The sequence below is a fragment of the Eptesicus fuscus genome, chromosome 14 (genome assembly GCF_027574615.1).
Source record: "Eptesicus fuscus isolate TK198812 chromosome 14, DD_ASM_mEF_20220401, whole genome shotgun sequence".
Lineage (NCBI taxonomy): Eukaryota > Metazoa > Chordata > Mammalia > Chiroptera > Vespertilionidae > Eptesicus > Eptesicus fuscus.
The window spans coordinates 57,044,203-57,058,595 of NC_072486.1; the positions used below are offsets into that span (position 1 = coordinate 57,044,203).

At 40.6% G+C, this 14,393-nt stretch overlaps 1 protein-coding gene across 1 annotated transcript in view; it reads left to right on the forward strand.

The window, feature by feature from the left end:
* Positions 1-597: 597 nt before the first annotated feature.
* MTPN (myotrophin) overlaps positions 598-14,393 on the forward strand; it is a 58,496-nt gene continuing 44,700 nt past the window's right edge. The window contains exon 1 of the mRNA XM_008150498.3: positions 598-918. Coding sequence (XP_008148720.1) covers positions 847-918 — 72 coding nt within the window. The 5' untranslated portion in view covers positions 598-846. The remainder of the gene's footprint in view (positions 919-14,393) is intronic.

Sequence of the window (14,393 nt, forward strand, 5' to 3'; positions counted from 1 at the left end):
GAAATTATACATAGCATTGACATGCTAAATACATTAAGCATTAAAGATTTCCTTGAGCACAGGAATTAGTTTATTTCATCTCTTTCTTTTTTTTCTCCTTCTTCCTTTACTTTTTTTATTTTTATTTTTTTCTTACTATATCCTAGCGGTCTTAGGAGCCCAAGAGATGCTGACAGCTCAGAAGAGAGGGAGAGAAAGAAAAGAAAGAGGGAACTAAACAGTTCTACTGGAGACTTTCAGGTGAGCAAGATGCCTTCCAAGTTTTTCTGTTGTTTTTACTTTTTCCCATTTATGGTGTGCAGGAACGTCCTGATCCCGCCAGCAATAGAGTACTCTTAACTCTCCCTTCACTCTCACTCTGGGATTCCTGTCCTCTGATGCCTGGCCTCCTGGCCCGCCCACCCCTCCCTTCACTCCTCTCTTCCACCCCCCTCCCCCCTCTCTCTATTCCCCTCCACCCCCGGCTCCTGGTTGCCGGCCTAGACACCGCGCCTGCGCACACAGGTGGCTCCGCCGGGGCCCTGGGGCGGGGTCCCAAAGCGCTAGGAGGGAAAAAGGAAGAGGAAGTTGTGGGAGGGCCCTAGTTGGGAGTGAACCGGAAGTGTAAGCGCTCCGGCTGCTTCTCGGCCAGGCGGAACCTGCTCCGTTGGGCCCGGTGGCTGCAAAAGAACTTTCTCCCGCCCCAACTGTCGCCTGGGCCAACTGCCTCGCCCTCCTGGCAGCCTCCCCCGCCTGCTCCTCTCTCCGCTCGGCGCGGCGCTCTCCCTCTCGCCCGGCAGTATCCGTTCGCGCCTGCCACCACCTCCTCGTCTTGTGCCCGGCCCGGCGGCCCGCCCCGCTGCAGTGATGTGCGACAAGGAGTTCATGTGGGCCCTGAAAAACGGGGACTTGGATGAGGTGAAGGACTACGTGGCCAAGGTGAGCGGGCGACGAGTGGCGGGGGTGGGATGGAGCGGAGGCTGCGGGAGCCGCTGGGAGCGGGGCTGGCGGGGGCGGGGAGGGGGAGGAAGGCGGCCGGGGTGGAGGTGGCCCCGGGGGGAGAGGCGGCCCCGGGGAGAGGCCGTCGGGGAGCGCCGTAACTGGAAGGAGGGTCGGCATCGCCGGGGCGCGCTCCGTGCCAGGTAACGGCGGCGGCTGCGCCCGGCGCTCCGCGCTTTCCGGGCCCTTGGGGGAGGGGAGGCGTGCTGATCGGCGTGGAGCCTCACTTTGGAGCACTGACCCCTTGAGTTGGGCCCTCTTCCCGGCCAGAGTTGCTTAAATCTTTCTTTGAATGAAGCCAGTCTCCATCTTGAACCTGCCCTTGACTGAATGAAGTGACTTAAGTGATTAGAATCAGAAGAACTTTTTTTTTTTTTTAAACCGTGGGCCGTTAATGAATTTAACGTATTCAGTGACCGTGAAAAAAAAAAAAAAATGGGGGGGGCGGGGAAGGGTACCAGAAATAGCAATGGTTAAACTTAAGAAACTTGGTATCACTTCACCATCGGGTCTTAACTTTGGGTGTGGCCTTTTCCTCTCCCCTCTACAGCAGATACTTAATTTGCCTCCAGTGGGAAGGTTTTCGGCAGGGTTGAAGATAATCTAAGCAGTTTTCAAACAAACATGTTAACTTTATTCTTTCTTCGTGATGCCATCTGAAATGCTTACACGGGTGATAGTCACGCAGTTTTAACCACGGTATGTTTGAGGGTAAAATCATGATGAAGACAGTTCATCTCAAAACTAAACTCAACACACAAAACAGAATCCACGTTGTGGTCGATGGGTAAGATTCTAAGCTGGCCTGTCTTTGGACCCCAAAATCGTGCCTTTTAATTATGAGAGAACTTACACGCGTGATTCTGATAGGATGATCATTTAAGAAGAAATCTTCTGAAACTAAAAGTATAATTTTATTACTTAACCGTGGAGGGCGTCTTGCTCACCTAAAAGTGTGAGAACCCAGTCCAGATTTTGGTTCTTCAGACGGTATGACCACTAACCAATGTGGTGCTGTGTTTTTGCTTCAGAGATCTGTTAGGAAGCAAGGAAGTGGAAGCAGAGTGTCTTAAACTTGTAGGCTTTGCGAGGTAAACAAACTACTGGTAGTTTTTACTCTCTTTACCACTACAATTCAGCCTTTTTGCAGGCAGCTTGCTTGTTGTTGGCAGTGGATTTTTAGGACACTATTCACCGCCTTCTCAGGTAGTGGCAGTCGGAAGCCTGACTTACTGGATATTTCAGTGTAAAATTCAAGGGGAGAACACTTCAGTCTGTGGTGCACTTTCCAGTGGCGGATACCGCAGTACTCTGGAAGTGAGTGGGCTTTGTGTTTGTGTTATTATTGTGGAACCTTGAAATATGGAAAGTTGATAAATACTGAGCTTACACTTACAAAAACTAGCACAGTTTATGTAGTGTCTTCCTGACACTTTGTTTTTATGTTAATCGTCCTGGTCAACCTTGTGAAGTAAGTCCTTTCATTAGTTCCATTGTACAGATAAGATTACTGAGATGCAGGTTACTTAAGAAAAAAAATTCAAAGTTACAGAGATTAATGATGCAGCTAGAACTGCTGACTCCAAAACGTAGCCTCTTTAACTGCTCCCTGCATTCTCTCATAATCTAAAGCAGGGGTCCTCAGACTTTTTAAACAGGGGGCCAGTTCACTGTCCCTCAGACCGTTGGAGGGCCGGACTATAGTTTAAAAAAAAACTATGAACAAATTCCTATGCACACTGCACATATCTTATTTTGAAGTAAAAAAAACAAAACGGCAAAAACACCTGCGTGTGGCCCGTAGGCCGTAGAGTTGCAAAGCATCTGATACCAAGATTTCTAGAAGGACATTCCCAAGGTCCATGTCCAGGAAGATAAATTGTACAGAGTTGTCAATCACACAAACACAGTTATGAAAAAATATGTGCCAATAACAAGGGATTCGTTTATTTTCAGTTTTTTAAATTAGGTCATTATGTTCAGTTTGATTTTGGCTTTTTCCTAATGCTACGTTACTGCCTACCCTCATTAACAAAAAAGATGTGCACGGAAAGGAGAATAGACATTCAAAGAAAAGTAAAAGGAAGTATTAAGAATTTTTTATCCAGAAAGGTTGGACTGTAATGTAATCCTATAAACAGATCATTGAGCTTTTTCCTTTCTTAGTTTTTGTTTTGTTTTTCCCCATATGGTTTTATTGATTTCAGAGAGAGGGGAGAAAGATAGAAACATCAATGATGAGGGAGAATCATTGATCAGCTGCCTCCTGCACACCGCCTACTGGGAACTGAGACCATAACCCGGGCATGTGCCCTGACCTGAAGCAAACCATGATTTCCTCATCTGGTTCATGGGTCGATGCTCAACCACTGAGCCATACCAGCCGGGCATCCTTTCTTAGTTTTTATTGAGTAACTTTAGTCTCTTAAAATATTTCTTGCTTTGTTAGTGAAAAATAACAAAAAACAAACAACCCAAACCTAACTCTTTAGTTTTTACTGACTGAGCTCCCTTACTGTACCTATTCACTCTCAAGTCCTTAGAACAGGGGTGGGGAAACATTTTTTCTGCCAAAGGGCCATATGGATATTTATAACATCATTCATGAACCTAAAAATTAGCCTGCTGTATTTGGTCAAACATTTAATTAACTCACATTATCCTGATGCCTTGGCAGGGCCAGATCAGATTATTTCTTTGGCCTTTTACAGCCCTGGGGCTGGACGTTCCCCACCCCTGCCTTAGAACGTGGTTTCTCCTGCTCAGAGCCATCTCCCCTGCTTATTCATTGACTCACACTTTTTATCCACCAATTAATGAACACTTGTTACCATTTTCTGAGTTTATGTATTGTGCATTTATCTGAGTCCTATGCAAAGGAATTATATTTTAAAAAGTTGAACTTGTCTAGTTTTCCTCCTAAGGGGTTAAGAGCCTTTAAAATACTCTCCTGTGTTCTCTTGTGAAGATCTCTCATTATTAAGTGAAATATTTTAATAGGCTCCCTTTTTTAAACTAATATTTTTTTAAATCAATAATTGTATTTTTCTACCTGCTTCTGACTTTTATACAGAAATGTAAAGTATGGATAAGCATAAGTTGTTGGTTTGGGTGAGTTCCTGCACTCTGAAAAATCAGTTCAGAATTCCGAAACCATTGAAAATTGTATAGTTCTAAATGGAAAAAGAAAAACAGCATATAAAGAAAACTCCTTATTAAATGTTCATCGGTAACATTAAAACAATACCTGAAACATTTTGGCTTTTTGATTGACCCAACGACCATATTTAGTTAACTTATTGGTCCAAGGGACTTTGATGGTAAAGAAGTTAGACACAATGCTTGGGAAGTTTAAGCAATCTTTATTCAGCAGACTATGTGGAAAAGCTATCATACTTTTAAAGTAGTATGCAAGTAATAAATAACATCCAACACAAAATTTAGTTTATCCAATTGGAAGAGGAGTGAAAGCAAACAATAATAGATATTCATAGCCCTATTTTCAATTTATATGCTTCCTCTGAGGGACATTTTTTCCTTCATCTTCCATTTCTGCCCTTATGTTAATTTTCCCATTGGAATTAATTCAGCTCTTGCCAGAGCTCCAGAATGGATAGTTCTTTCTGTTCGATAAATTCTAAATTGAGGGTTCATTTTCTTTTCAAAAATTATTTCGGTGGGCTCCATTTTGACTAATGGCATCATGACCTAACCATTTATGCCCAAACTAGAAATTGGGGGTATTTTCCCAAATTTCTGAGTGGTATCAAGACTACCTTCGTAGTCTCTCTCATTCACTCCTTATTCCCCATCCTTATTGCTACTATTTTACTTTAGTTGTTGCCTCTTTCCTGCCTGGACTCTATTTTCCTTGACTAATTTTTCCCTCCTTCCTGGTCAATTCACATGTTTTAGCTGGAGCAATCTCTCTACAATGTAAATCTGGGCATGTTATCTTTTCAGCCAATCTCCCTCAGTCCCTTAAAATACTTTTGTGACCACCCCCTCTTTTTTTAAATGGCCAACTCCTCCTAAGTTTGGCATACTTGGCTGTTCCAATCTGGCCTGTTCCTGCCTCTCTAAACTCTGCTCCAGACTCTGCCATGGTGTTTCTTGTACTGTATATGTGCAGTCATCCTCCTTGACCAAGTCTGCTCACCTCAATCCCTAACCCCCAACCTGGTGAGCTTCTATTTATCCTCTTAGCTTAAATATCACCTCTTCCAGAAAACATTTTGACTTCTAATGGTGTGCTGTGCTTTTAGTGTTTCACTTATCAAATTACTATGATTTTGTCTGCTGGTCTGTTTTCAATTAGGCTCGAGCTTCTGGAGGGTAGATGTTACATGCTTTTTCTTGTCTGTATCCCAGTATAGTGCCAAGGAATTTCACACATTAAAAGCATATGTTCCAAGTAAGAAATTCTTCTTATTCGTCACTTAGCTATAGTTACAACATACTTCATTAAGTTATATAATGATAATTACCATTGACAGGATGACTTATGTTGCCAGGTACTATAAAGTACTCTGCAAGATTTTTACCTAAGTTTTTATTTGCTTATTACCACAGCATTTCAATATAGGTAATAGTATTCCCATTTTAAGGATGAGGAGATTTAAGGATTGAATTTAGAGAAATTAAGTAACTTAACAAGGTCACTAAGTAAGTAGCACAACTGGGATTTAAACCCTGAGCTGTCTGAATTTACAGCCCATATATTTTTCACCATATCAGTCTACCTTGAAATGATTATCTGGTTTCTTAGCTCACAGAAGGTTAGAATCAGCACATTAAAAAAATGAAAAGAGCTTACAAGAGGCAGGCACAAGTTATCTCTGACTATGAATGAAAAGTAGAAAAATGGCCATAATTAAACACTTTTTAATGTAACTATACTAATAAAAGGGTAATATGTTAATTAGACCAGGTCAACTGGCCATCTTCCAGACGTCCGACTTCCTTCTGGACAAAGCCACGGTGGTGGGGGCTGAGGAGGCAGAGGTGGTTAGGGGCGATCAGGTCGGCAGGGGAGGGCAGTTGGGGGCCATCAGGCCGGCAGGGGAGCGGTTAGGGACGATCAGGCAGGCAGGCAGGCAGGCAAGCAGTTAGGAGCCAGTGGTCCCGGATTGCGAGAGGGATGTCCGACTGCCGGTTTAGGCCCCTCAGGGATGGGGGCCTAAACCGGCAGTTGGACATCTCCCGAGGGGTCTTGGATTGGAGAGGGTGCAGGCTGGGCTGAGGGGACCCCCCACCCACCGCATGAATTTCGTGCACCAGGCCTCTAGTTTGAAAATAATTAGCATAGAAACAACAGCTCTGTAAACTTTAAATCTCATCAGAGGCTTTCTTTGCTCACGATGTGTCTATAAAGAGACTATTTGATAGCTTATGGAAACTTTTGTATTTATAGTCATTCATAACTTATTGTTATAGTTTGTAATTGTGATTCTATACAGTACAGAAAAAGTCAAATTGTGTCTATTTGTCTTAGGAAGAAACAAGTACAGTATTGTGACCTGTTCAGAATGCTTTAAATTAAATAAATAGCACTGTTTGAAAAAAGTATCATCTTAAAATTTTATCTATTTGAGCACTGTGATACTATGCACAGGTATAATGTCATCTATCACATCAACCCATAAACATGATCCCATTTTAGAAATTTTAGAGATGAAGAGACTGAGACAAAGATTAAATAACTTGCCTGAGGTCATAAAGCTCTTGAGTAGTGAAGCAGAGATTTTAACTCAGTCTCTCTGACTTCTCAATAATGCTAGATAACTCAGGTATTGCTATATAATTGAGTACATGTGTTAAGATGGTAATTATCTATTGAGACTACTTAGAGGTGAGCTTTGTGGAAGATTTTGAGGCTCTAGTTCACTTACAGGTGAATGCTTATGAGTTGTATTGATAAGTAATTCCAGATAATCTCCACTAGGTCTGATATGTGTACTCTTGTTTATAATGTGCTTCTATTTCACTTGCTGTGAAATACTATACATCAGGTCTCTAACTTCCCTCTGTGGTTTCCTTTCCCTCTCCAGCCCCCATTCTAATTACATCCGCCTTTGACACTCTGATAGGTTTGAAAAGCAACAAGTGTGTACCCTTTGCAAGGATAGGATCTCTTGAACCTGAGTAAAGTGTCAACTCTAATCTTTAGAAATTGCAAGACTTATTGGAATCACTTTTCATTTCCTAATAAAATAGGCAATTTAAAAGGAGTCCCTATTCAATCTATTTTGCAAATAATTAGTTTTATGAAATTTCTCTTTTTCCCTTGAATATAAAATAAAGGCATTTTTTTTTTATATTGGAAGGCAAATGTTCACTCAGATGTCATAGGCTGTTTATAGTGTTTTTCTTTGAGATTTTATTTTTTTTCCTTTGAGATTTTTAAACATTATCCTTACACTAGTACAGACAGTTAAAGGTGTAATAAAGCTGATTTATATTATAAATAGAATATATGCTTATTATTTAAAAGATAAAGCTGAATTGAATAGAATAAAGTGAAACTAGTTGCCCATTGCCCATTCTCCTTACCCAGGTGGTATCTTTCTTTAAAATATAAAACTTAAAGGTATTTTTAAGACATGTAAAAGAAGATAAAAATTGGCCCATGATTTAGTTAATTCCTAGTAATTTTAAAAGATGAAATTAAATTAATTTAGATACAGATTAGAAAATGCAACACCTATGATTCTATTGCCCAGTCCCTGTGAACAAAGCGAGCCATTCTTAACAGGTTCGCAAAATTAATTTCAGGAAAAGATAGAAAATTCACTTATTCTTTTCTCTATTTAAAAAAATTCTGTGCATATTTTTGCACTTTGCTTTTTTAAATGCCTTAATAATACATCTTAGGTTACACATTGAAATTTATTTATCTGCCACCTCCTATCTATTATTTGTTAAAATATATTTTTATTGATTTCAGAGAGAAAGAGAGAGATATAAAACATCTATATATAGAAAAGCCTAAGCAACCGGCCAACCTTTCGACCAGCCAACCTGTAGCTATGACACGCACTGACCCCCAAGGAGAAGACGCTTAGGAGCTGCCAAGCTGCGGTGACTTGGCAGCTGTGGTTTTCGGGTGATGCACCCAGAACCAGAGAGGAGGGAGTCCGATTCTGGGGTGTGTCACTCGAGAACCATCCTCTCATAATCTGGGACCCCTCAGGGGATGTCAAAGAGCCAGTTTCGGCCTGATCCCCACAGGCCAGGCCAAGGGACCCCACTGGTGCCTCTGGTCAATGATAAGAGAGTATCATTGATTGGTTGCCTCTTGCACTTCTGGGGAATGAGCTTAAAACCCAGGCATGTGTCCTGACCAGGAATGGAACTGTGACCTCCTAGTTCATGGGTTGACCCTCAACCACTGAGCCACACCAGCCAGGCTGCCCCCTCCTTTTTAATGGTACATAGCATTCCATTTTATGGATAATTTATTTAACTAGTGCTCTATGATAAACATTTTATTTCTAGCTTATTTTTGTAATTAAATGGTATTATAGTTACTACCTTTGACAACTTTGAGACTACCGTATCTGTATTACCCTCCTGATGAGTTTTATCAACTTGGACACACAGCAGTGCATGAGACTGAGCATTCCCTCAAACATTGACAGCACTGGGCATCATCACAGTCTTTAGTTTTTGCCATTTGAATAGGTGGAAAATGATGTGTTACTTCAGTTTGCATTTCTTTAATAAGGAAATTGGTATCTTATTAAAACTTTATAAGCATTTGTAGTCTTTCACCCAATTTCTTGTTTATTTTGTTTATTTTTCTATTAGGAAATTAGTTGTTGCTTTTTATTGATTTGAATGGATTATTTACAAATTAAGGGAAATCGTTTTTTTATCATACTTAGCAAATATTTTTCAATTTGTGTCTTGACTTTATCTGTTTTGTCATAGTAGTTGTTCTACAACAGACTCTACCTTTAATGTGGTTAAATATATCATGTTTTCCCCCTTTTGTGACCTGAATTTTTGTGTCCTGTTTACATAAAATTTTTTCTCTATAAGATTACAAAAAAAATTTGGTCTTACAGAACTTTTGGTGTTTTTTTTTTTATTATTTTTTGCATTTTAGACATTTGATACTTCTGTTATTTATTTTTAAGTAAGGCATGAAATAGTAATATAATTTGTTTGTGTATTTTTAACAGTTTTCACACCATTTATTGTATAATTCCTGCTAATCTGAACTGTTATCTTTATCATGAATAGAATTCTGTTATGTGTTTGGATTTCTTACTTGTTTTATATCCATATTAAGCTGTTTTAATGATTATAACTTTATATGTTTTAGTATGGGATAGAGCTGTTATTCCTCTTATATTCTCTCTAGAATTTTTGCAGGTGGGTCCTCTAAATTTTTGCCCTTTTTTCTCTTGTCTCAGAAAAAGTATGAGGATTGTTTGGACCTACCTCACATTTAACCCATATATCTTCATAAGCATAAAACTTTTTTTCTTGAATGTTAGCATCATGTGATCTGAAGAACATAATGTGTTAGCTTGTCATTCTTTATGAAGTATTTAGGATAGGAAGATATGGTGCAGTGTGGGAAAATATTTTATATAAAAGTATTTGAAACAGAGAAATGGTCAGATATTAAAAATGTTTAGATAATTAAAAGTTATTTTATGGTATTACATCAAAGGCCACCTCGTAATGAGAAATACTGCCAAAAAGTAAATTTTTTGCAACTGTGTCTTTACTGTAGTTGGTCCTTGAACAACGTGAAGTGTAGGGGCGGCAACGTCCACACAGTGGAAAATTCATGTATAACTTTTTATTCTCCCAAAACTTAACTATAGTTGTCTCTCAGTGTCTATAGGGATTGGTTCCAGGACCCCTCACAGATACCAAAATCTTCAGATGCTCAAATCCATTATATAAAATCATGTAAAACCATGCATATAGTCGGCCCTCCGCATCTGTGGATTCCCAAACTCAGATCAAAAACAATGTTTTCAATCCACAGTTGGTTGAATCCGCAGGTGCAAAATTCAGGGAGATGGAGGGCTGATTATACATTTATTTTAAAAATTTGTGTAAGAGTGAACTTGCTCAGTTTAAACCTGTGTTGTTCAAGGGTCAACTATCTAATCTAATAATAGACGAATATGCAAATTGACCGCACCTTCGCTACACCTAAGCCACGCCCACCAGCCAATCAGGATGAGTATGCAAATTGTCCCAACAAAGATGGCGGCTAATTTGCATATCAAGACAGCGTCCAAAGAAGCCAACAGCTGCAGAAGGGAGTAAAGCTTCGAAGAAGCAAGCAAGCGGGGGGGCGGGGGGAGAGGAGAAGGGCGGGGCCGGGGGTGAAGGGAAACGCGGGCGGGCTGGAGGAGAAGGCGGGGCGGGTGATAAAGGCGGAGCGGAGGCGGGGCCGGGGGGTGAAGGGAAACGCGGGCGGGCTGGAGGAGAAGGCGGGGCGGGCGAACAAGGGAGGAACGGAGGCGGGGTAGAGTGCAGCAGGAAATCCTATTGCAGGATTTTTCCTGCAACGGGAAAGCTAGTATATAAATAGTTACGATTAGCTAAGAAACTTGACTTGTTTTTTTAAGTCCACAAAACATTACAGAGGTAGAGAGGAACTGTGATCCCTGAAATCATGAGAGAAGAAATCAAAACATAAGAAAATGAAGGGGCAAAAAGTCATGTTACCTTAAAGTTCCAGGAGCACATACAATAATTAATACATATAAATGCAACCTCAAGCTTCATGAAAAGTTTATATTTGCTCAACTTTTCTGTCATTTAAAAAGCTAGATACATGTGTGGAAAGATTTCTATTTGATTATCCTATATAATAAAAGTGTAATATGCAAATCGACCGAACGGCAGAATGATCAGTCGGCAAGGGGCGGGGCCAGCGAGCAGGCGGCATCAAGCCAGCCAAGGCACATGCCAGCGGGCAGAGGGAGGGGACGGCAATGGCAGCGGAGGGGTGATGGGGGCGGCGCCTTCCCCTGATTGGCCTGGTTGCCTCCTGCAGAGGGAGGCCTGCAGTGGCAGCGGGGTGATGGGGGTGGCACCGTCCCCTGATTGCCCACCCCGTCTCGGGCCTAAGCCATCAGTAGGACATCCCCTGAGGGCTCCCAGACAGAGGGCGCAGGGCGGGCTGAGAAACCCCCCCCCAACCCCAAGTGCACGAATTTTCGTGCACCAGGCCTCTAGTATAAAATAATGAACATTTTAATACTTAGGTCAAAACTCTTGGTTACTTGAAAATTTAGCCAAAAAAGGGGGTTATAGATAATAACCTTTACCCATAGTATAATTGAAGCTATAACACTGTCCTTTAAGAACTTAAAAGTGCATTATTGGTGAAACCATAGTGTAGAGCTTAAATATATTAGCTTTGGAATTAAATCCTCCAGCTTTGGCTCTTTAAGTGTATCACTTTGAGGTGAGCTAGTTAACTGCTCAGAACTTGAGTTTCTTCCGTTGGGAAAAATGAAGGTAATAATAATAAACTGTGTACCATTTTTACTCATGTGGTGAATGCTAATAAATATTAGCCAGTTACTGATATATAGTAATCATAAATTTGTTTAGAAGCAGAACTGCTTAAAAGATCATCTAATTCAACTGCCTTATATTGTAAATAAGGAAAAATTAAGTGTTAATGGCTTGACCAGGATCATACTGCTAATTGGGACTAGGACTTTAACCCTTTGCACTTGCCTGCTTTTTTCTCGATTCCTTTATTCTAATGCTAACCGTGTCGAGTCACACTGGACATCCGAGTGCAAAAGGTTAATTCCGTTTTCATGAACCTGAACAGATGCTTTTCACACTACAATATGGTGTTTTCTAATGAAATACTTATACTAGCTGTTGCTTCTATTGGAATATTCTTTTTTTTTTTTTTTTGCCCCACTCCTATCTGCTTGGTAAAATTCTCCTTATTTTTAAAGATTTTGTTCTGCATAGCATATCCTGACTGTGCAGTTAATCCCTCATTTATGCCAGTGTGGTATCTAATGTAAAGCTTTCCTATTGTTTCTATGCTCTAGTGTAGAGTTACTTAAACTTGAGAACTATGGGCTCCTGACTTTCCTGGCAAGTCACTAGACTTGAATTTGAAAAACAATGGCTTAAGAAACTCAAATCTGTGGAATATGGTTTTTGTGTGTGTGTGTTTTATGATTTGTAATTGATTTTGAGAGAGCAAAGGAGAGGGAGAGAGAGAAAAAAATATTGATGTGAGAAAGAAACATTGATCAGCTGCCTCCTGCACAGCCCCTAGGGGCATATGCCCTGACCAGGAATCGAACCAGCAACCTTTCAGTGCACAGGGTGATGCCCAGTCAGTTGAGCCATACCAGCCAAGGCATATGTCTTTTGTTCTTAATGGCCGTTTTTTTGTTTGTTTGTTTTTAAGTGCATGTATAGATGTGGATCATTTGTTTCCATTTAAATATGTGAACAGTGCCTTTCAATAGTCTCTGAGAACTCAGAGACTCTCCCCCCATAATATTCCAACAGATCTTGGCTTAAGATGGTGTTTGTGGTGGGACATCTGTCTTTTGGGAGGTGGGGGGTTTCCCAGCATTTGAAATCCCTCCCTGTGTTTGAGGAGTTCTCTGGTACATAGGGAACTGGTACATACATTTCATGAATCTTGGTGAAGTGCAAGGCCTGGCTCCTACCATAGCAAAGCCAAAAAGGGCAAATTAATGGCTTTCTCCTGCCTACACTTAGGAAATGGGCCCCTAACCCAAACATGGCTAATTGGGTGCTTTTATCTGGAGCTAAATACAAAAACTCAAGCACAGTAAAGGATGTAGTGGCTGCAATAAAACATCATTTCCAAAAACAGAAGTAGTGGGGTGCCCATTGTGGCATCGCTTCAGTGCCCACGTCATTCTTGTGACAGATTTTGATTTTCTTTCTTTTAAACCTCCTTGGTCTTACTCATTTACTGAGCCTAGTTCCTCAACCTTCCCAGCAATTTAGAGAGCTACTTTTAACATCTGGAGGGTTGTATTACATTTCTGTTCATCAATATGAATTGCTTACTATTCTTGTACTTAAGAACCCCATATTAATTTTTTAAAAATATTTTTACTGATTTTAGAGAGGAAGGGAGAGGGAGAGAGAGATAGAAACATCAATGGGAGAGAATTATTGATCGGCTGCCTCCTGCACTCCCCACACTGGGGATCGAGCCCGCAACCCAGGCATGTGCCCTTGACCAGAATCAAACCTTGGGACCCTTCAGTCCACAGGCCGATGCTCTATCCATTGAGCCAAACATGCCCAGGGCCCATATTAATTTTTACCTATCTCCCCTGTGAGCTTTTTGAAGATATAAATTAGTTTTGTATTCCATCCCATTGTCTCTTATCTGCCATATAGTTTAGTTAAATTTAGGTTCAATGGTATTTCTAGGAATTAACCCCTTTTGTTGATTTCAATGTTGTTTTACCATATACCTTTTTGTAACAAATGTTGTTAGTATAAATGATGTGTCATTGAACTTTATCCAACTTTTCCACATTGTTACAATAGTTGTGGAATACGGTTTTAACAACAGTTGTATAAATATTAACACCAGCTTTCAGTTGTAATTTCTCATGGCCAACATTTTAGAATTCTTTTTTTTTTTCTTTTTTTTCAGTTGTCACATGGTCTTTAATTGAAATGTTTTCCTTTGTAGTTCCTAACTAGCTGGGCATTCCACTGCACCACTGTTGATGTCATCTATGTTATGATGAAGAGTGAGGGTGGTGGCCATCAACATTGCAGTCCACCGAGGAGCAATCCTCAGGATCTCTTTAATCATTGCAGAAAGTTCTCTAGCTAAAGATCAGTGCTGTATCTATGGAGCAATGTTGACCATCTCATCAAAAGTTATATTTTCACTGTGCTTAATGTTGGGTTTCTTTTGCTTTTTTTATGTCTCTTGGCAGTTCTTTGATGGTCAGGGCAGAGACAGAAGGTAGTACCTCAGTCTGGACCTGCCTGTTCTGAATGATTAGTTTCACTGTAATAATCAGATCCTTACAATCACTGGTTGCATTGGCAATGTCATCGCCAACCTCTTGGAGACAGACCCAGGGGCTCCCTAGGTCCAGGACAGACATGGCACTGACTTTCCCACCAGTGCACCTCAGGTATATGACTTGGATCTCTTGGGGTTCAACTTCTGTGGCATGGTGGAAGTGGCTGGTGTCGGATGAACCTGGATTCATGACCAAAGAAAGTTGCACCTAAGCCGTCTCAAAGCTGAAAGCTCATTTTAGAATTTCAATTAATAATTTTTAAAACCATATAGTCTCAGTAAAAGTAAAGATAGTTTTTATGCTTGTTCCTTTGTGAAGAATAAGAATTATCAGTGCTTTTTATTGTTATTAATGGATAAATATTAAAAA